This window comes from Gracilinanus agilis, chromosome 1 (genome assembly GCF_016433145.1).
Source record: "Gracilinanus agilis isolate LMUSP501 chromosome 1, AgileGrace, whole genome shotgun sequence".
NCBI classification, from domain to species: Eukaryota; Metazoa; Chordata; class Mammalia; order Didelphimorphia; family Didelphidae; genus Gracilinanus; species Gracilinanus agilis.
The window spans coordinates 4,091,628-4,114,205 of record NC_058130.1 but is presented as its reverse complement, the minus strand read 5'-3'; the positions used below and the strand labels follow the sequence as shown (position 1 = coordinate 4,114,205).

At 57.1% G+C, this 22,578-nt stretch overlaps 1 protein-coding gene across 1 annotated transcript in view; it reads left to right on the top strand.

The window, feature by feature from the left end:
* The window catches only part of ELMO1 (engulfment and cell motility 1), a 227,036-nt gene that overhangs the window by 184,202 nt on the left and 20,256 nt on the right, over window positions 1-22,578 (top strand). The window contains exon 14 of the mRNA XM_044676775.1: window positions 21,089-21,252. Within this exon, the coding sequence (XP_044532710.1) occupies window positions 21,089-21,252 (164 nt within the window). The remainder of the gene's footprint in view (window positions 1-21,088; window positions 21,253-22,578) is intronic.

Genomic DNA, 22,578 nt, shown 5'->3' with positions numbered 1-22,578 from the left:
CTCGGCCGTCTCGGAGGAGGGAGGGCCGGGCCGACGTCCCACAGCCCGAACCAGCCCCGGCTGCCATGCCGGAAAATTCCAGGATCGCCGCGGACGGCGGCTGGAGGCTCCGACGGCGCGTAAATCGTGGCAGCCCGACAGGTCACTATTGACTCGTTCCTATAAATAGCCCGGCTGGACGCTCCGGGAACTCACGCACGGCGGCGGTGCTGCCGGGCTATCGATTTTCCCAGCGTGCTCCGGGCCGGAGAGCCGGCCGCCGCCACAGGCCAGCGTGCAGTCCTGAGCCTCCTCTGGCAGGGAGGGAGCGGCCGGCCTCCGTCACCCACTTCCCCCGCTTTTCATTGGAGGGCCGCAGGCTGGGCCTTTCCAGACACAGACATCGTGCTGGACGCCCCGGGAGAGCCGCCCCCCCTTTTGCTGTCTCGGGCCTCTCCGAGGCCAGCAGGGCGACCCCCTCCCTGGAGCTCGGCTCTGCTCTGGCACGCGGTGACCGAGCCTCCTCGGATACCGACCCTGCCACAGGGCTCACTCCCTCACAGAGGAAGAAATGCTCCGTTTAGGGAGAGGGATGGGGAAAAGCCACCCTCCGTCCCCTCCGTTTTTAGTCTCTTCTGCAGCGGACTGAGGGACGGCTTCCTTCAAGGGACGCACTGCGCCGTTCATCGTGAAGGGCACGTCTGCAGGGGATCGATTATAAACGGCATCCATGTGTGTGCACGTGTGCGCGTGTGTGTGCGTGTGTGCGCGTGTGTGTGCGTGTCACGGTGTGCACACAGACGTCCCGGCTCTGAAGGAGGGTCCTGAACAAGAACAGGCCGTGGGTTCGGGCCGTGACGTTCTGCAGAGCGGCCGGGATCCAAAGGCTCCTTTATCCGTTCTCATTCCAGCTCAGAACCCAACGAGGACGTGGCATCTCGGGGGGGGGGGGGGGGAGGCCCCCGCCAGCCCCCTACTCGCTGCCCTTCAAGGCTCCGCTTCCCCAGCCCCCACGAGGCAGGGCGGCTCACGGGAGCACCCCCGGCGCGTTCCACACGGCGTCACGTTTGCCAGCCGCCCCCCTCCTGGCACCCCCGCCGTGCTTCCTGCCAGGATGGGGAGGTGGTGCTGGCAGAGGCCTCCTCCGGCTCTCCGGTGTCGCCCTCCAGGAGCACGAATGCCTCGTCTAACGCCCCCCGCAGAGGGAAGCGGCTCCCCTCCCCCTCCTGGATCGCGGCCTCTTCAGAGGAGCGGCGCCCGGCCTCAGAGCGGCTCCTCGGAGGCGGCCACGGGGCGGTCTGAGCCCTGCCGGGACCGGCCTGTGGCTGTCTCGTGTCCTCTCCGGAGCAGAGCCAAGCCCGTTGGAGGCGGCATTCGGGGCTGCTTCCCCCCCTAAGCCCCCCGGCAGCTCTGGAGAAGAGAAGGCCGGCCGGGAGTAGGGCAGTTACCTGGGCCTTGGCAGCCTCTGAATGAGCTCCGGGGCCCAGCCAAGGAAGCTGCTCTCCAGGGCTGCCCTCTACGAGGCCTGGAGCCTCCGGGTGATTGCAGGGAGATCATTCGTGCCCCCTGCAGGTGCCCCATCATGGGAAGGAGGGAGGCAAACGAGAGGCTCCCGAGGAGCGGCCAGGGAAGGGCAGGACCGCCAGGCTCTGCCGTGTGAGCGTTGCTGGAAAGAACCGGGACGGGGTGCCCTGGAGGGCTGCCCGGTGGAGGACGTGCTCTGTGCTGGGCGAGGAGGGCCAAAGAAACGGTCCCAGCCCGATGTCTCGGCCCACGGCCTCACGATGAAAGCTGCCTCGGGAGGGTCCCACCCCCGAGGCCTTCAGGGAGAGGCCCAGGAACCTCTAGCGAGGCCGGGGCTGCTGGGAAGCCCTGTGCGGGCTCGTGCTGAACGGGGTGACCGCTGGGGTCCAGCCTCCTGATTCCGACAGTCTCTGCTTCCAGGGCCCGGACAGCTGGCGGCTGTGCATGAGCCACTTTCCTCGGGGGATTGGCTGGATTTCTGCATCTCTACCTGGAGCCGCCGCGGCCCTAATCTGAGCCCGAGCCAGCTGGTTAGTTGTTAAATGAGTGCCTTCTCCTGCAGGTGGTCAAAGGCAGGGAACTGCCTTCACTTCGGTGTATTGGCTCCTAGGTAGAAGAGTAGTAAGGGTGGGCCATGGAGGTCAAGTGACTTGCCCAGGGTCTCACAGCTGGGAAGTGTCTGAGGCCGGATTTGAACCCAGGACCTCCCGTCTCTAGGCCTGACTCTCCATCCACTGAGCTACCCAGCTGCCCCCAGTTCTGGCTTCCTTGATGAATGCCCGAGGACAGCTATAGTCCAGCCGCTGCGTCTTTGCTCTCCAAGCTATTGAGCTTGAATCCTGGGCCTACTGGCCAAGTAGTTCCCGGGTGGTGACTTGGGGGGCACCTGTCTGAGCGTATCTTCCTCCTGGGCCTGCTGCTGGCATACAGTCTTTCTGTTGGCTGTTCATTCCTTTGAGAGCAGCGAGCCTCTCATTCAGTCTAAAGACACCGAGGGCAGGATGAATCGCCGTCAGCCCCTCACACTTGAGTCGCAGCTCCTTTAAGCAGCCTCTTTCTTCCCTACGACTCGCTGGAGTTCATGGCGGGTTGTTCAGGCAGCCGGGAGTTGGGGGCTTTCTGGGCCCAGAGTAAAGGGGTGGCACGCCAAAGCCAGCCGCTCTGGAGCCAGGAAGCATCACGAGAAGGCCCTGAGGACACCAGCAGTGGGAGAAGGAGGCGTGTTGGGGGACGGAGGCAAGAACAGGGCACAAACTCGCATCCTTCTGGCAGTGAGATTCGTGCCCTTCTTCGCCCAGGTTGCGTGCAGAGGGAGCCCTGGGCCCCCTGGGAAGGCAGGACCACCTTCAGGGAAGGGGAGAGGCCAGCACCTTCCCTTGAACCCGGCCGTCTTCTGTTTCTGTGAATAGTGTCCATCCTACGCTTCTAGGTGGACGTGCTGCCGCCTCCTAGCGAGAGCGAGCGCCCAGAGGGCAGAGGCCGGTGGTGCCTGTATCCCAAGGGAGCAGCAGCACCACGAGGCATCGAACCAGCCCTTCCTGGTTGGCAGAGGAGACAGACGAAGACTTAAAAGCCCCTGCTCGGCCCAGACCCCCTTCCCCAGGAGGGAGATCCCGAGGGAGGTGAGAGCTGGGCCGAGAGCCCCGAACAGACGGGATAGAGGATGAGCTCTGGCCTGGGGCGGGGGGAGCTCCAAAGCTCAACCGCCTCCCCGGTTGGTGAGGGGAGAGCTTGGACCATCCAGGAACATCTTGACGGGGAGAAGGCGAGGGAACCGACGCTGGCGAAGCATCTCCTGCCTTCCAGCTCCTGCACTAAGATTCTCCTCTGATTTGGAGGTTCTAAAGAAGAGGGTGGTCGGAAAGGGGTTCTGGGCACTGCCTGAGGCTTCCCGGCCCCACCATCTGCCAGCTGTGTAACCCAGGCTGAGAGAGGAGCAGAGATGGAGAAAGAGGAAGGACTGAGAACCGGGAAGGGAAATGGGCACCATTCCTCGGTATTCCCTCCTCGCCTTGCTGGCCTGCTGCAGGATCTTCAGGGGCAGCCATGAGGAGGGACGGGTGGGAGGCCCTCTGCCCACTGCTGCCGGCCTCTCCTTGCCCAGGGACCGGCATCCTTCTGCAGCGTCAGCAGTTGTTAGCAGGCTGCCTTCCTGGCGCGTCTGTGTCCCGAGCAGAGGGCAGGGGCCGGGGCTATCTGGGCAGGGCGCCCCAGACCACCTCCTGATCAGAGATGGAGAGCGGAAGGAAGAGAGGGGAGAGGAGAGGAGAGGAGAGGCAGCTCTCTCAGTCCGCCCTGCCAGCTCCCACAGCAGGTCCAGAATGGGGGTGGGGGCAGCCCATTAGGCAGGCACCAAGGGTCGGGGCTCCACGCTTGTCTATTTGGGGTCACCCCTTCTCCCCAGAAACAGCAGAGGGCTCCCGGGGCTGCCCTGAGACCCCAGAGCTGGCCAGAGGGCAGAGCAAGACTGTCAGCGGCTCTGCCACCCGCCACTGCCTTTCCAAAACGTTTGAGGAGCCGCCGCCGCTGCCGCCGAGAATCACGAACAGCGATCACTGTTTGTTCCTTGAAGTCTAAAAAGGGCTCTATTTTTAGCCCCGGCTTTTTTTAAAGGCTCTGACAGGAGTCTTCATATTCGGCTTTTGGAACAGCGGAATGCAGCAGGGCTGAGCCAGGGGAAGAGCAGCCCTTGGCACGGAGGAGCCAAGGGCAACTTCAGGCGAGAATCCAGCCCAGACACACTAAATGCCAGGTTCCCTTTGTCTCCCGGGAGCCTGGCTGCGTTTGGACATGAGGGGTCCCCTCTGACCCGTTGTCTCTACTCTCTTCTGCTGGATTGGGCCGACCCTTGCTCAAGAATCCTGCTGGGCTCCCTGGTGCCACTTGCCTAAAGCAAACACCCCTGATACTATTTGAAGTCCTGCCCAGTCTGCCCCCAGCCTTCCTCTCCAGGATACTGCTGGCCGAGCTTCGTATTCCTTGTACATGATATTCTATCTCCTGCCTCTAGGCCTTTGCCCACACTATGCCCCAAGCCTAGAATGTTCTCTTTTTCTCTCACCTCCGCCTTCCCAGATTCCTAATCTCCTTAAAGTCTCACCTCCATCGCCATCTCCAGCACAAAGCCTTCCTGACCTTCCCCCATTTAGTTCATGGGAGCCTGGATTCCCTTAGCAGAGACGGTGCCCGGCCACCTTGTTTTACAAAGGGGGAAATGGAGGCTCTGGAAGGCCAGAGACCTTGCACAGGCTCACGTGGCTAACAAGTGCTCAAGGAAGGATTTGAACCCACATCTTCCTGATGCCCAAGACTTCATGGCAACACCAGTGCCATTATCAAGCCAAGATTCCAGCCAAGTTGTTAGCTTCAAATTAGTTTATACTTCATCAAAAAGCATTTATTGAGCGCCGCCTGCATTCCAAGCCCTCTGCTCAGAGCCGAGGACGCCGAGAGGTAAAAAAGACTCGAACGTGTTGTCTCGACTCTGTGTACGTGTTATTTCCCCTAAACGAGTGTGAGGGTCTCCTCGGGGAAGGTGAGTAAAGACTAAGGGACGAGAAGCTGAAGGGGAGATGCCAGCACCCGGTACAGCCCGGCCCGTGCTGAACAGAGAGGTGGAGAGCCGCTCAGAGCTCCCCCCTCGCCCCTCCGTCCTCGTCGATGCCCCTTTCAAACGTCATGGCGCCTCGGTTTCCCTCCATGGCACACGGAATGAGCCGCTTACTTCTAGCACGTCCTTTCAGCCCTGCCGACTCCTCTGAGTTTCTTGGCTGGACATACAGTCGGTTTCGGTGGCCGAGATGGCTGGAGTTTGCTAACTGGCCGCTGCCAGCCTATTGGTCTGGGCTGAATCTGTCCCGAGCTGTGACCGACGTCCCTTTCCGAGGCTGCTCATCTGGCCGGGCCCCCCGCAGCACCTTCCCGGGAGCCCTTCCCCGAGGGTTCCTGGTCGCTTGGCGTCCCCCCTCCAAGTAGGTCCTGCCTGCGGAGCGTCCGTCAGGAAGCGTTTGCTCCTTCCTTGTCTGGCTCCCCCAGAAGACCAGCAGCAGCAACATGGTGGGGAGCCTCACCGCCTGGTGGCACCCCTCCTCCCACGGGCGGCTTATTTTTAGGGGACGTCCGTTCTCAAGCCGGCGCTTTGTTTTTGCCTCGTTTGCCCCCCCAACCTCCCCACCCCCATTCCCTGCGAGTCAAGTTTGGCCAGGCGGCCTCATTTCCAGAGGAAGCCAATCCCCCAACCCTAGAATAAAAGGAATCCAAATGACAAATTGACTGAAATGAGGAAAGTGACAAATATTCTGGGGGCTGAAATCTTTCCCAAAGCCAGAAATAAATAAGGCTTCTTCTGCTCAAGGGCCTGGAGGAAGAGGAGGAGGAGGAGGAGGGTAAAAGGAACTCCTTTATCTGGGTTCTGCGAAGTGTCTCTGCTCTCCAGCTGCTGGGCCAGATAGGGGCAAGCAGGCCGGAGAGGCTCAGAGGCAGGTCGGGAGTCACTTGGAAATGCCCGTCAGCTTCCAAGAACAGAAGCGTCCGGTGGGCGCCGGTTCTGGACTCGCCGATCAGAAGGCTCGGGGAGGGGGTCCCCTGGGTCTGGAGGCTGGTCCTGTTCGATGGCAGCCGTTTCCCGAGACTGAGTAGCCGCAGGAGAGAGCGTGCTTATGAGAGCCAAATGTCCCACAGGAGACGTAGGAAAGGGGGATAGCGCGGGGGAGGATGTCAGGCTCGGAGCCAGACTCGAATCCTGCCTTTGCCTGCGTGGCCGTGGGCAGGCCACCTCCCGTCCCTTCCCCCTGCGGACGCACGGACCTCGAGACGGGAGCGTGGCAGACGACGCCTCCATCTGTCCGGTGCTGAGAGGCCCGGAGCCGCTGTGGATCCTGGAGGCGGTGGGGCGGTCACGGGCCTCTGGGCATCCTGCGGAGACCCCCGGGGGGGGGGGGGGAGCCCAGGAAAAGGGATCCTGGTTGTCGGGGGAAGAGGGCAGGGAGGGAGGCGAAGCTAATTGCATTGTGACATTTTGTCCAGACCCCATTAAGTGAACATATGCGGCTTTTATGGAAGGAACGTAAGGGATTCGGGGACTCACCGGGGCTGCTTAAGGGCAGAAAACGAGTCTCCTGATTGAGAGCTGCCAGGAAGCTTTCTGACCCTGAGCCAGCAGGAGGTGCGACAGCAAAGGGATGGAGTCTGCGAGGAGGGACATTTCAGCCTTGGGACCGAGCACAGGCTTCGAGCCCCTCGTTTTACAGCGGAACCAACCGAGACCCGGTTTGGGGAGGGGATGTGGGTGGCCAGTCGCCGACCCTGGAAGGGCCTCGGAGGCCAGCAAGGACAGGGCTCATTCTGGAGGGGGGGCATTTACACCTTCCCACCTCCCCCTCCAGGGCCTCTGCCCCTTTCTCTGGCCACGAGCCTCCTTGTAGCCGAGTGGAGTCCGGGCAGACAGGAGCTGGCTTCCTTTTGTCCTTCTGCACACCCAGCTCCTCCCTCGAATCTGCCCTCTTTTCCCGGCCAAGCCTCCCCTCGTCCTCCACTTAATCCTCGGCATCTCTGCCCGTTCTGGTCCTCCTCCCCGGAAAGTGCTCCCGGAAATTCTGTATAATATGGGCCGAGCCTCGAGTCCGGGCTTCCAGACATTGCCCGGGTCAGGCTGGAGACGGTAGCGCGGCTTCCACCATCCTCCTCCTGGACGATGCCCCTGGCGGCGCTGCCTCTGCCGTGTGGCGGCCAATTTAAGTCGCCCGGGATCCCTGGGAAGTTTCTTTAAATGGGTTTAATAGAGTTAAAGCGGGTCATTCAGGAGACCGTTTGGGAATCGCTGGTCGTCCTCTTTGGTCAGGAAAGGCTGTGGCGATCGCCTCCGCACCCGGCATCAGCAAGGCTCGGACTAAGTCTCTCGTCCTCCTCCTCTTCAGAAGATGGAGCCACACGGGCTGGCAGGCGGCTGCGGGTGACGGGGACTGTCAGCGTGGCAGGAAGTCTCCGGCGGAACGCCCCAGGGATCGCCGCCTGGCCCTGCCCTCCACTGAAGGATTCGGGGAGCCATGGCAGATGTTCAGCTGGCCGAAATCTGGGCAGGAGGGCTGACTTCACGGACACCGGGATCCTTGATAGACCAGAACGCTGGGCTGAATGTAGGCAGACAAAACTCAGTAGGCGTACGTGTCAAGTCTCGCACTTGGGTCCCAAACATCAGTGCCACCAACATAAGATGGAGTGGCATGGATGGATAGCGTTTGTTCCGAAAAGGATCTGAGGGCCTTAGTGGACTGCAAGCTTGATATGAGTTGGCAAATGTGTGCTGTGGGCAACCAAAACATTAAACACGTAAGGCATGGCGCAGTGGCAGAATCCTAGGACCAGAGCAGAAGTTTAGGTCTAGGTCTCTATCTTCCCCTTTCCTCATCTATAAAATGGGCATGTCAAACTGAATGACCTCTAAGCTCTGGCATGCTGGGATCGGGGCTCGACATTGTCTTGGATGGTTGTCTCTGTCCTTGGCACTAGCCACCGTGTTCTTCAGGAAGTCGGGACAGACTCTAGAAGGCGTTGTTTATGGCCAGTGAGGAGGATTCTGAGAGGACTAGATGATAGGACAGAAGACAGAATCTCAAAGAAGCGGGGTGGCGGGAGGAAGGACAGAGGATGCAGTGGGGAGGTGACTGAGGAAGGGGAGACCACCAGAAGAGAGGCTGGGGATGATGAGAGACTCAGTGCCACGAGAGGAATCCTTGGTGAAACTGGTACCATGGGTGCCATTGGGTGACTGGCACTTACTCTCTGTGGCCTCGGTTTCCTCATCTGTAAAATGGCCCCCCCAAGGCCCTTCTGGCTTTAAATCTTCCCCGAAGCATGACCTCTTACTTCGGATATGTGAAAGAAGGGCGAGGCTTCCCCACTGGGGCTCCCGGGAGGCATCCCCAGCGACGCTCTCCAAGCTAAATGCTGGCATTCTCAGCTCGGTTTAAGGAAGATTCATCACCCCCCGGGCCGGCCCCCTCCCCCGGAGACCCAAGGAGCCCCTGTTTATGGGTGCTGGGGAGCACCGTTTTGTGTCATCTCCTGCATTTTGCCTCTTCTAGATTCCCTCGGGCTTAGCGCGGCGTCTTGCATGCAGTAGGTGCTTAATAAATGTTGGCTGCTCAAGGAAGCCAACTCTCCTGAAATACAGTTATCAGACTATGTCTAAAAGCCAAGCAGCTGGGCCTCAGGTCAGAGGCCTTCTCCTAGACTCCCAACACTACCAAGCCCCATGTTCTTGACCCGGAAGCCCAGGGAGCAGGCCCGGAGAGCAGGTCCAATTTGAATGCCTTCTTTGCCTTTTATCTACTACGTGACACCCAGATCAGAGCTTCCCAGCTGACTGGGCTCCTTCCGGGGCAGACGGAGGAAGGAAGCTTGGATGAACCCCAAAGGAGAGACTTGGGCATGCTGGCGGACTGGTTGGCTCCGTGCTCTGAGGCCCGAGAATGTTCGGAGGGATACCTCGTCCCCCGTGGAAGGTCCGGTTGGTCAGCCTGCCCTCTCCGCCAGCCTTGATCCCAGAGGCCTGGGGAGAAGGAAGGCCGCCCCTCTCCTGACCGAGGGCCAGCAGGCTCGATACACAGCGTGAGGCGTACGTTTCTGGACAAAGCCAAGGTGGGAGCTCGATTGCCTTTCACTGTCCGTGTCTGGTCCCCGAGTTTCCCTCTTTGTTTTCTTTCTGAACGGGGGCAGGGCGTGGGGGAGCCATTGGGAGGTGACAGAAAACTCTTGTGACAAGGCAGAAAAAATGGATGTCCAACATCTGGCGGATGGGGAGAACGAGGCCCAGCCCGAGAAGAACGGAGCTGGGAGTGAAACTCGGCGTGCCAGACAAGAAGAGAATGAAGCTGGAAGAGACAGTCGCAGATCTTAGCACCAGAAGGGAGCCCCCAGTAAGAGTTCTGTAGAGAAGGTCCCCCCTCCAGAAGTCACCCAGTGACCAGGGTCCCTCCCAAAGCAGACTCTTCCACTTCAGAAAACCTTCTACTACAAGGACGTTGTTCTTGGCACTCGGCGCTCTCCCACCTCCTCCCCCACCAGCCTTGGTCCTGCCCCCGGGGACCACGTGGGCCAAGACCGAGACTTCTCTCCAGGCTAAGCACACCATGTCCTGCGCTCAGTGCTCGTGTCCATTGTCTCGAGGCCCTCCGTCCTCGCGGCTCCCCTCCTATGGGCATTCTGCAGCTTATCCATGCCCGTCCCGGAATGCGGCCCCCAGAGATGCTCAGGGCCCTCTGGATGAGGCCTGATGACAGGAGAGGACAGCAGACTCTCACCTCCCCAGGCCTAAAGCTCCGGCACTCTCCGGGCAACCCAGAGCGGCATCCCTGAGGAAGTCTGGCTGGGAGCTTGCTTCTTAGAAATCTCTTTGGATGTCTTGGCACCATGGGCAGAGCCCAGCTGCCAGATGCCGCTGTGAGCTTTCCTGACTGTTCTTGGCAGCGGAGAATGCAGCCCAGATGTACCAGCTGTCCGAAAGAACAGAAGATCCTGACTGTTCTCCTGAGGCCCCCAAGCCCCATCCATCAGATGCCGAGCGCTCGAGGGAGGTGGCACCAAGGTCTGTCGGGCTAGAAAAGAATTCTCCAATGGGTCAAATTGGGATACCGTCGGCATTTGTTACAGATTCTTTTTTTTTTTAAACCCTTGTACTTTCTGTGTATTGTCTCATAGGTGGAAGAGTGGTGAGGGTAGGCAATGGGGGTCAAGTGACCTGCCCAGGGTCACCCAGCTGGGAAGTGGCTGAGGCCAGATTTGAACCTAGGACCTCCCGTCTCTAGGCCTGACTCTCAATCCACTGAGCTACCCAGCTGCCCATTGTTACAGATTCTTAAAGAAGCCTCCATTTCCCTTCCAGCAAAGCTAGAAGAGATGCCCACTTCCCTTTGACCCCTGACACTCATCTCTCAGATTTGTTTCCTAGATGGGGCGGGAGGTTGGGGCCAGCCCTCCCTCAGCTGCTGAGATCATTTTACGTTGGTACCAATAAATGAGGCAGTGAGATAGAAAAGGCCGCTGCAGGGCCCCCAAGGAAGTGCAGCTAGCCACAAGGAAAGCTGAGTGCTGGCTAGGAGGCGGCCTGGTCAGGGACGGGGAGTCATCTTCAACCCTTAAGATGGTCCTGTTTTTTCTGGTCGTGGCCATGCCACGTCTTACTGCCTAGAGGAGAGAAGTGGGGAGAGCTGGGTAGGACCACAGTCCTCTGCTTGGGCACAGATTTGGGGCTGGATTAGGCAGCCTTCCCCTAGCTACTGGTCCAGCCATCCATTCAGGTCAGCCATGCAAGCCCTCAGGGCAGAGAATTGTGTCTCCAGCTTTGGGTCAATGCTGACAGGCTCTCTGAGAAGGGATGCGCTTCTAAAGACACTCCCAAGGTCTCCATCTCTAAGGAAATGTCTAGCATGGGTTGGAGGCTCCTTTCTGACCCAAAGGACCTGGACCCCCTTCTATAAGAGTCGAGAAAAAAAGGTGGAGGAGTGGCTTTGGGGGCAGGAGGAGGCAGGTTTGACTCTCACTTGCCCTCCAAGCTTCAGTTTTCTCATCTGTAAATGGGGGACAATACAAATTATAATAATAATAGCTGGTATTGGTATAACACTTTAAAGTTTGCTACATACTTTACAAATATCTCCTTTTGTCTATACAACAACCCTAGGAAGTAGGCAGTATTAGTATCTTCATTTTACAGATGAAGAAGCTGAGGCAAACTGAGGATAAGTGACTTGCCAGGATCTTCTAACTCCTAAATCTCTGAAGTTGGATTTGAGCTCAATTCTTTGATTCTGTAGTCAGAACCGTATCCACTGGGCCACCACCCTTCCTCCCAAGGCTGCTGGGAGGGCCATATGAAATCATGGATGTAAATTGTTTTGAAAACCTTACAATGATATTATTTTTTAAATCTTTATTTAATTAATTAATTTAGAGCATTTTCCCACAGTTAGAGGATTCATGTTCTTTCCCTCCCATAACCAACCCACAATTCCACTGGGTTTTACATGTGTCATTGATCAAGACCCATTTCCATATTATTGATATTTGCACTGGGGTGATCGTTTAGAGTCTACATCCCCATCAACCCAACAACGTCAAGCAGTTGTTTTTCTTCTGTGTTTCTACTCCCATAGTTCTTCCTCTGAATGTGGATCATTGCATTGCTGCTAGTAGAGAAGTCCATTACATTTGATTTTATCACTGTGTATCAGTCTCTGTGTACAATGTTCTCCTGGTTCTGCTCCTTTCACTCTGCATCAGTTCATGGAGGTCTTTCCAGTTCACATGGAATTCCTCCAGTTCATCATTCCTTTCAGCACAATAGTATTCCATCACCAACAGATGCCACAATTTGTTCAGTCATTCCCCAATTCCTCAGCGTTGTTTTGATTTGCATTTCTCTAATTATTAGAGATTTAGAGCACTTTCTCATGTGCTTATTGATACTTTTGATTCCTTTATCTGAAAATTGCCCATTCATGTCCCATGCCCATTTATCAATTGGGAAATGGCTTGATTTTTTTTTTCGTACAATTGACTTAACTCCTTATAGATTTGAGTAATTAGACCTTTGTCAGAGGTTTTTCTTATAAAGATTTTTTCCCAATTTGTTGTTTCCCTTCTAATTTTGGTCGCATTGGTTTTGTTTGTACAGAGCCTTTTTAATTTAATGTAATCAAAATTATTTATTTTACATTTTGTAATTTTTTCTAGCTCTTGCTTGGTCTTAAATCTTTCCTTTCCCAAAGATCTGACAAATATACTATTCTGTGTTCACGTAATTTACTTATAGTTTCCTTCTTTATATTCAAGTTATTCACCCATTCTGAGTTTATCTTGGTGTAGGGTGTGAGATGTTGATCTAAACCTAATCTTTCCCATACTGTTTTCCAATTTTCCTAGTAGTTTTTGTCAAAGATTTTTGTTCCAAAAGCGGGGCTCTTTGGATTTATCATAGACTGTCTTGCTGAGGTCATTTCCCCCAAGTCTATTCCACTGATCCTTCCTTCTGTCTCTTAGCTAGTACCATATTGTTTTGGTGACCACTGCTTTATAGTATAGTTTAATATCTGGTACTGCTAGGCCACCTTCCTTCACATATGATGATATTTAGAAGGCAGTTCTGAGATTGTCTTTCTCCTTCTCCCCTACTTAGGTAATCTAGGGATTTCTCAACTTGACATCACCTAATGGGCTATCACCAACTCCCCTTATAAGCACATGGCTCACAAGAAGCAACAGGCTTATTTACAGGTCAGGAAAATGACCAGAATTCCTATCAGAGACCCCAAAAAATAATCATATCAGCAGGGAGCTGCCCTCCTCCTCAGGCCTGACTCCCTTCTGGCACTTCTTCATAGCCTGAAGGGCTTGCATTTCCTCTGGGCCACTTGGGAGATTTCTTAGTCTATGTTGTCTGCTGAGATTCTCCATGGACCTGGAACTGTCCTCCATGGCCCCTGTGGACACATAAGTGATGTTTCTCAGCTGGACACCCTCCAAAAGAAAGATGGTTCCTGCCTTCTTCCCTTATTCTGCCCTCCTGTTCTCTCCCAGAACCCCTAGCTCTGGGCATGGAATATGCTGGGTCCTGCCATGCCAGTGTCCACCTAAGGACTGTATACTCTTTGCACCAATTCTGCAGGCCCATCTGGGACCCCCACCCACAGCCCTCACTGAAAAACTCCTCTTTTTCCTGATCTTGGCCTCTATCTAAATCTAGCTTCCATTCATGAATCCTGGTTCTGTCTGCTGGCCCCAAATGTCTAATCTGCTTCCATGAGACAGCCTGTGGTGGTCATGTGTATGGCCATAGTGGAAATGCCCCCTGGATGGAGAGGAGGGGAGAGATAGGAAAGCAGGACCCCTCCTTCCCACAACCAGAGGTCCTTCCCTGTAAGGGAAAAAAAAAGAAAAGGAAAAAAAAGTGAACCACGCAGCAGCCAAATCTGACCATCTGTGCTCCGGCCCATTGTTTCCCCTCCCAACTCTACAAAAAAGGGTGTGAGGGGAATTCTCTTTTTTATTTCAGGGCCTGTTTTGTCCTCATGATAATTAGCTGTTTTTTCCTCCTTCCATTTACATTCTTTCAATGTGTTATAGTAATCTATAGTTTTATATATACTATGCGAGTATCTTCTTCATTCTTCTTGTGCCATTTTGCATCCGTTCATATAAATCTTCTCACGCTTCTCCTGGCACTGACCTCTCCGCAGGCGGCCCGGCTCTACAAGCCTCTTGATGTCCTCCCCGCGAGCTCTTCTGCCCCTACCCAGCAGACGCCCCCCGAGGCTGGCTGTAGCCCAGAGTCTGACATTTCCTGGCCCACCTCGCAGTGCCTGCCGGGGCTTTGACTCGGCACCTCTCCTGGCGGGCACGGCCTGCCACGGCTTTCACACCTCTGACATGGGCCTTAAGAAGCTCACATGTGCCCACGCGTGCACACGCACACACATGCACACACACGTGCCACAATGATGGGGCATCCAAGGAGCCTCCCCGGGGAGTTATTCTGCATTTCGCCCCGGAGTTCTGCTGCAGTGGCTTTGGCATTAATATTCCTGCCAACAGGAAGGGTTTTCGTAACTCTCCCGACACTAACGGTGCCTCCTTTTAGATGGGCCATTTGTTCATCTGACTCGCCTGGGAAACGCGAGCGTGTTTGGACGTGTTTCTTGGCTCAGCGCCTCTCCCAGAGAGGGAGGTGATGCCTCGTGGGCTCTCGAGACTCGAGTGCAGAACTTGGCTAGCTTCGAGATCCGGGGTGCTCCCGTGGCCGGAGCCTCGCCCCGACCCGCTGGCCGTGCCTCTGGGTGACCAGGAAGCCTGGAGGAGAGACGCTGCCAGTTGGGCAGGCGCAGAGGGGATGCTGGCAGGGCTCCCGGGGCCTCTCTCTGGGCATCGCTGGAAGCCCCTCCAACCCCAGGACCCCTTCCATGGCATTCTGGGTAGAAGGAGTTTGGCCCTTCAGTAGAGATCCCGGGGCCTCCCTCCCCCCAAAACGACTAGCATGTGGTCAGCTGACCTTTAGAGGGCATTTGGAGGAGACAGAGAAGAGGAGAGAGGGCAGAATTGTCGGCTTCCTGATTTATGAGCCATTCTCAGCGGAGCACCCCGGAGCGCCCTCCCTGGAGGCCACAGACAAAGCCGGGGGAGCCTGGTCAGCCTCTCGCGCTGGCCTCGCTCTTCTCTTGGGCTAATTTGCTCCAGGCCCCCCGCCTCTCCTGACAGCCAAGGAGCTTTATGAGCCAAGCACAGGCTCCTGTGCCCTGCTTCCCCTGCAGCCTCCTGGTCACGGGGAGAGGAGCCCGTCCTCTGCTGGGCACTGCCAGCCTGCCTCCAAGGTGCCATGTTTCCGAGGTCTGTGATTCAAGACCTTTTATTCCCTGCTTCTCCCCAGATTTTGCCACCAGTCTGCCTTTAGACCTGTCCCCAGGGAATGCACGGAGGCGAGGAGAGAAGGCATCCCCAAATAGCTGTTGGTTGTGGGGGTGTCCCTCACCCACCCTTTCCCTGCCTCCCCCCATTACCAGAGAGTGGCGCCGGGGGCCCTGCATCCTCCATCGGGTTTTGTCCTCTGGGCTCTGTTAACGTGGGATAAGGAGAGAAATTGGGCCTGGGATGGGGGGGGGGGCAGGGGAGGGGCGCGCACGACGGAACACGGTAATGGGAAATCTCTCCACTAAAGCAGTCAAGCACTTCTGCAGTTCCTAATTGAGCTACCATTTATCTAAGGCTTGAAGGCTGGCAAAGTGTTTGATGTGGAATATATCCATGAATCCTCACTACAGCCCTGGGAGATAGATGCTGTGATTAACCTCACTTTACAGTTGGGGAAACTAAGGCTATGAGAGCTTAAGGGACTTGTCCAAGATCACACAGCTCCTACATATCTGTGGCAGGATTTGAACTCGAGCCTTCTTGACTCCAAGCCCAGTGCTCCATCCACTCCCCCACCTTGCTAGAGAGTTACTCAGAGAACTGATAAGTTAAGTGGAATGCCCCATCATGCCACAAAAAGATGAGAAGTAGGACTTACACTCAGGTCTTCCCAACTCGGAGGCCAGCTCTCTCCGCACTCTCCCAGGCTGCCTGTGACTTAATATTATTACTTTATTTTTTTATTTTTTAATGAAAATTTGGAGATGCCTCCTATTTTTATATGACTGTCATTTCCAGTCACTCCACCCCTTCTTCTAACAGGTAAATATTTTGTTATCACAACAACAGAACAGTGAAGGCAGATCAAACAATGCAGAAATTTGAGCCAATAGTTTATGCCACATTCTGCATCTTTATCTCTTCTCTGGGACCAAGATCGGTCATTCCAGATACACGCTGAGCTTTTGTTTAGCCTTTTTTTTTTCAGTTACATTGTTAGGGTTCAGCTTATATCACTCTGCATCGGCTCATGGAAGCTTTCCTAGGTTTCCTTGTTACCTTCACTTTTTGGACTATCACAACAATTGGTAATGGACCCATTTTGTTATGTATATGGATAGTTTGTTCCCCAGCAGAGGGATTTCTTGCTTAAAGGGTAGGAATAATTTGATGACTTTGATCTCATAGTTGCCAATTGAGCACCAGAATGATGAGACTATTTCACAATTCCACCAACAATGTATGGGTGTGTTTTTTGTTTATGAAACTGAGGGAAATGTGTGACTCAAGAAAAGCCTTCCAAAAGCTGGTCATTCTGGAACTGAAATTGCCTGCTCTTAGAAGGAAGCCAAGAAAAGGCCAGGTACTATTTGTGACATCTCTCCCCATCCTAGAAAGCACTAACCCCATTCGATGAGTGACTGGAGTAGATTCATATGGGCCCCGAGGCTCAGAGAGAGACTCACGTCCTTCTCCTGTGGCCCTAGAAAGGTGACTTAAGCCACCATCTTTAATCTGAGATCCTCGTTGCCACCCGCCCTAGGAATTGGCCAGAGACAGTGAGAGGGCCCTGGTGAAGAGGCAAGGCAGTGTGATCTAGTGGATGGAGCTCAGGCCCGAGTGATCACAGGCAAGTTCAGTGATCTGTCAGGACCTCAGCGGAGAGCATCGTGCTTACACCTCATCTCATGGAAGGTTCCACAACCCCCAAAGAGACCAGAAACAGACCCCATTATTGTTACTGAAAAGCCCGGCCCTCCTGGGCAGAAAGATAAACATTCTCTCTTCAACCTCATACCAGATTCTCTGGTCCTTCTTGCTGAAAGCCTTTGCAGCAAGATAAGACTCTCAACCTCCCCCACCTGCCCGGCCCCGTGGCCCGGCTGCCTTAAAGAGACATTTTGTTTATCTGAATCTGCGGGTAAAATGCCACCCACGAGCGTGCTTCATCCGCCTGCCTTTGCCGGAGGCGGGCTGTCAGCATCGGGGAAATAGCTGAACGTTCCACCGACCGTCCGTCGTCTTCGGCTTATTCCCAGCGAGTGTGTCGAGATGGCTGCGCTAGTTCGGCTCCCTTTTTCATGAGGAATGGAAGGTTGTCTGTCCCTTGACGCCCCTCCCCTCCCCTCGTCTGGCCCGCCCCGGAGGCAAGAAGACGGTGCCTCGACGCCCCTCTCGTCACCCACTCCATTGGTTCCGGGGGGTGGGCAGGCCGGAGGGAAGAGGGAGCCCCACAGCCTCCGTGTCCAGGGACGGCCCCTCCGGGGCTGCGTCTGAGCTGCTCTGCCCAGGGGGAGGTTTTCTCCTTTTTCATGCATCTCGTGTAACAGCGGCTCCCCTCATTCCCGTGATCTTCTCGTGGGTGTTCGCCATCTTCTCCCGCCGCCGCCGCTCAGCGACGTTCTCCTCGGCCAGAGAGCCGGCGTGGCCTCCCCAGCCAGCCCGCCTCCATTCTGTTTCCCTCTCGGGAAAGCTTTGGGGGCGCTCAGTCTGTCTGTCTGTCTGTCTGTCTGTCTGCCACGAGAGCAGGAACACTGCCCGCCGGGTGTCCTCTTTGTGGCCTCACTCGTTGGTTCGGTCTCGTCCCGGCCCTCCCTGCTCAGCGGCCTTCTCGACACTGGCATCTGCGGAGTGTGCCCGGCACGCATCCTCCTGGCTCTCTGCCCTGGTGGCAGCATTGGTTTTCCTGGAGGGCATCAGGCGGCCTTGACCTCTGACGGTCATCCGAGGCAGACGCCGCCTCTTGTCTTCCCCGAAGCTGGGTCACTGAGCAGGCACAAAGGCACCCCCTGGAGATGGGCGGCCAGCGCTGTGCAGAGCCCCAGGGAACGGGGAGGTCCCGGGGAGAGGGGCGCCGGCCAGCCCCTGCCCCCCGGGATCCTTCTGCTCCAGCTGCCCCGTTTACCCGCTGGGGGGCTGCGCTTTCTTCCTCTTCTTTCACACGTGGCTATTCTCATGCCCTCTCTGGCCACGGTGATGGCGGCAGCTCCCACGGTCACCCGAGATCGCTGTCCTAGCAAAGCATCTGAACAGGCCTCGGGGAAATGCAGAGGGGTGGGTGGGTTCTAGGTCTAAGGCCACAGATTCCCACCGAGCAATGTCGGCCGTCATATAGACCCGCGTCTGGAGAGCACGTTGGAGTTCTGGAAGATTTGATCTTCACAACAACGCATCAGGGGGGCGGGGTGTTCTCGTTATCCCCATTTTACAGTTGGGGAAACTGAGATCTGCAAAGGGGCAGCGACTTGTCCAGGACAGACAGCTAGTAAAGGTTTGGAGGCAGGATTTGAACTCAGCTCTTTTTTTTAAATTTTAATTAAGTTGTTTTTTTTCCAGTTACATATAGAAACCATTTTTGACCATTGTTTTCTGACATTTTGCGATGCATATTCTCTTCCTCCCTTCCTCCTCCCCATAGGTTATATCTGTGCTTTCAGTCAATACATATTTCCATAATCCTTATGCAGAGGCTGATCACCCAAGATGGCCAACATCGCGGTCCTGGTTCTGCTCACTTCCCTTTGCATCCGTTCCTAGAAGTCTTCCCAGATTGTCTGAACTCCTCCTCTTCATCGTTCCTTCTATCCCCCAAGGGACGGACACCCGTCAGTTCTCTGATCTTTGCCACTACAAAAAGAGCTGCTCAAATCTTTTGGTACTGGCGGGTCCTTTTCTCTATCTCCGATCTCTTTGGCAGGGCCAGATCAAAGGGTCTGCAGAGTTTTGGGGCCCTTTGAGCCTGGTTCTAAATTCTTCTCCAGAGCGGTGATATCCGTTCACAGCTCCACCAACAATGTAGGAGTGCCCCAGTTTTCCCACATCGCCAACATTTCTCATTTTCCTTTTTGGTCCTGTCAGCAGTCTGGCAGGTGTGAGGTGGTAGCTCAGAGGTGCCTTTCTCTCATCACTAGTGGTTTGGAGATTTTCCCCTATGAGGATGGATAGTTTTCATCTCTTCCTCTTTTTCTTATCCTTTGAGCATTCTTGTACATCTTGTATTGTTGGCTCCTCCATATCTGGAAGCGCTGGGGCCTTTCTGCCTCCAGGCCTGGCCCTCTCGGCCTCAGTGCCTTTATAATGAATCGGCATAACAAGAGGTTTGTTTGGCAAACAGAAGATTAAGGGAGAAGGGTGGGAAGTGGAGTGGGTAGCGCAGGGTGAGAAGCTGCCTGGTCCTGCTTAGCTCCCCAGGGCAGATGGGTGCCAGTAGAGAAGTCACAGGAGACGCCGGTTAAGACTTGGGAGAAGCGGTTCATGACGGGGATTGTGTAAATGTAGAAGAGACAGTTTGGGGGGGGAAGGGGGGGCTTCCCTCTCGTGACACAGGCCAGAAGGGGACTGTCGGGGTGATTCTCTTCTGGTACAGGCTGAACCAGATGGCCTTGGACAGCGCCTTTAGTAGGATGATGTCGGGCCTGAAGCCAGGAAAGCCCAAATCTAAATCCAGCCTCAGACATTTACTCATTGGGCAACCCTGAACAAGTCACTTAGGCTTCCTCAGCCTCAGTTTCTCCATCTGTGAAGTGGGGGACCATCCTAGGGCTCTCTCCCAGGGTTTCTGCAAAGGGCTTCCCCAAGCCCACATGAGCTCAGGAAACACCGTCCTTCATCATCATGACGTCCCTCATCAGCCCCGAGCTGGAGGCTCCCGAGCCAGAGGCTCCGTCCATCCTCTGATGAATGGAAGGCTGTCCTGGCTGCTTGTCGCTTCATTGGCTCATAGATTCGCCGCAGGGCCGCTGCTGAGGCCCCCTGAGTCACGGGGGTGGCTGCCCTCCCCCTGCCCTGCCCAAATCCACACTGGCATCCCCCGCACTTGCACTCAGCACCTGAGAAGCCAGCTGGGCTTGGCGTCCTCCCATCGGAGCCGCCTCTCGAGCCCTCGGGGCCCAGAATGGTGCCGCTAGGGATGCCCTCCCCCCCCCCCACCAGGGAGCTCAGCCCTTCTGGGAGTTGGTGGTGGTGCCCGAAAGCCTGGCATCGAACGTCCAGACGAGTCAGCCAGGTCCATCCCTGGGCACGAGGTGAGCGAGAGGCCCTCGTCGCTGGGTGGGCCCTTCTGGGGGCGGCCACACATGCCCCTGCGAGGCATCGAAGGTTGTCCTGAGTGGAATTCACGCAGAAACCCCGAGTAATTCCCCTCCCAGAAGTGCCTGTCCCCTCCGCCTCCGCCTCTGATGGATCCCCCAGCCTGGCCCCGGCCATCCTCTCTTCCTTTGCTCTGGCCTCAGAGGCTGGCCAGGACCGCTGCCAGGCCCAGGCCCTCCTCTCCGCCGGGGACCGCCGGCTCCTTCCCTGCTGCTCCCCTCCGGGCTCCCCAGTCACAGAATAACCTTCCTTTGGCCACGCGGATATCAGCCAGTATTCCTGGAGCTCGCAGGAAGCGGCCCCGCCGAGATGGCGCCCTGGGCAGGCCGGCAGGGCCGAGGTGGGCGACGGCCTCCCTGACCAGCAGCCCTTCTCTAAGCCGGAGGCTCTCCGCCGGCTCTGGAGCTTCCTCGTCACGCGCTCGGCTTCCCTGCCTCGCACTTGCTGGGGAATCCTCTGCCCTTCGGGGCGATGGAAGGCGGCCCCAGAGGCCTCCCCGGGTGCTCCGGGTCTGTGGCAGGTGGAGGCCACGTCCCAGGGAGGCCTCCTTCAGGGGCCCTTCGTGCCGGTGGAGACACGCTTGCAGCCCGTCGCCTTTTGACCAGCGGCCCGGGCAAGGCCGATGAGGTCTGGTGTGTGGGAGGTCTTCACGGCGCCCTCAGAGCCTCCCCATCCTCTATCCCAGCCTCCTCGTCCTCAGGGGGGCCCAAAGAGGCCGGTCACCCCAGCATCCTGGCTCTCGGCCCCAGGGGGGCCCTCCATGACCCTCCACCACGTCACCCCAAACTGTTAGTCGTGGCAGCTGGTGGCTGCTGGGGGGCTCTCCAAGGCTCGTCCCCCCAGACACGGCTGTTCTTTTTGTGGTTCAGTCCGTCATTCACGTCCGAGTCTTTGGGGCGCCCCCCCCCCGTCCTCTGCTTGGTCCTGCCGTCTGTCCGAGCTGGCGTCCGCTGCTTCCCTGACCCCGTCTGTCCGTCCCCTCCTCCACGGTTCCCTTCTTTTGAGCCCCCATCTTTCCCTGCCTCAGTCTTGCCCTCTGGCCGTGTGGCCTCTCGGGGCTTCGTGGGCCCCCCAATAATCGGCCTCCTCTGCCCCCCAGGTCATGCAGGTGGTGAAGGAGCAGATTATGAGGGCTCTCACGACCAAGCCTAGCTCCCTGGACCAGTTCAAGAGCAAACTGCAGAACCTGAGCTACACGGAAATCCTGAAAATCCGCCAATCGGAGAGGATGAACCAGGAGGATTTCCAGTCTCGGCCGATCTTGTAAGTTGTTCCTCCCCCCCCACTCCCCACCCCCCACCCAGGGCTGCCCCCTGCACACTCCCGGGGGCCGGGGAGCTCCACCAGCATCGTGGCCAGCCTGGCCTGGGGTGCAGCAGGCCTGGGAGGCCTTCCTGGCGGGGTGACCCGGGACCAGCGCCTTCCCCTTCCCCCAGGCTCCTCATGGGCGGCTCTGCTTCATCAGGCCAGTCCTGACCGCTCGGCCCTCCCCTGCATGGGGGGCCTCCGCTACGGAGAGGGGCGGCCGCTGGCGCAGCCTCCCCCAATCCCTCTCCTGGGTGTTCCGCTTTGAAACGGCGCCCTGGACCTCTTCAGAGTCCTCTGTGAAATGGGCTTGGGGTGCCCCATCCCGGAGGCGCACACAGAGGCCCCCGGAGGACACGGCTCTTGCCGAGCAGCTCCATTCAGAAGGGGGGCCCCTGCCTCGTCTCCCCACCGCCTTCTCGGCCTCTCGGAGGGACTCCCTTTCACCACACATCCAGAAGCAGCCGAGTCCAGTTGGAGCAGCGGCTTCTGTCCTCGGGTCCAAGGCCCTGGGCACCCGGGAAGGAGCGGCGTCCCAGGCGGGCTCCCATGGGAGGCTCACCTCGACAAGCAAAGGCCTGGCAGGACGGGAGTGAGGCGACTGCTCAGGAGCTGACCGAGGCTCCTCTCCCAGCAGAGGCTGCCCTCAGCCGGAGGCAGCCTCCGGCCCCACGCCAGGGCCCATCCTGGGCATCTCCTCTGCTCCACTGTGTCCCAGGAGCCGGGGCTCGTGTTCCCTGGGGCTCGGCTCCCCCCAGGCAGGACCAGGGCAAGCCTGCCGTCCCTCAGCTCCAAAGGGCAAGGGCTGCCCAGCCTCCGGGGCAAGCCGCGTCCGGCCCACGGATGGGACAAAGCCCTCTTTGCCTTCCTCGGGGCCGGACAGTGGCTGCCAGTCACCCCAAACTGCACCATGGCGGACCCCAGGAGCCCAGAGGGAGAGCCGGCAGGGAGCGTGGGGGGCCGGCCTGGGCCCTTCTGCTTCACTGGACAGAGGACGGAGGCCCCGAGGCCTCTCTGATCCTTAGTAACACGGTCTACCTCTGCTGCCTGCGTGGAATAATCAGAGGGGCAGTGAATTAGAGCCAAGACCCTCCTGCCCAACCCCTGTCAGCCTACAGATGAGGAGACTGAGGCACAGGGGCTGAATTGCTCAAACTCACACAAGAAGGAATAGAAGAGTGGGATTTGAACTCAGGTCCTGGCTTCAGAGTCAGTGATCTTCTCAACAGTCTGTATTGACCTGTGAATGCAAGAGGATTGTATCATCCTATGTAGTGCAGCAGC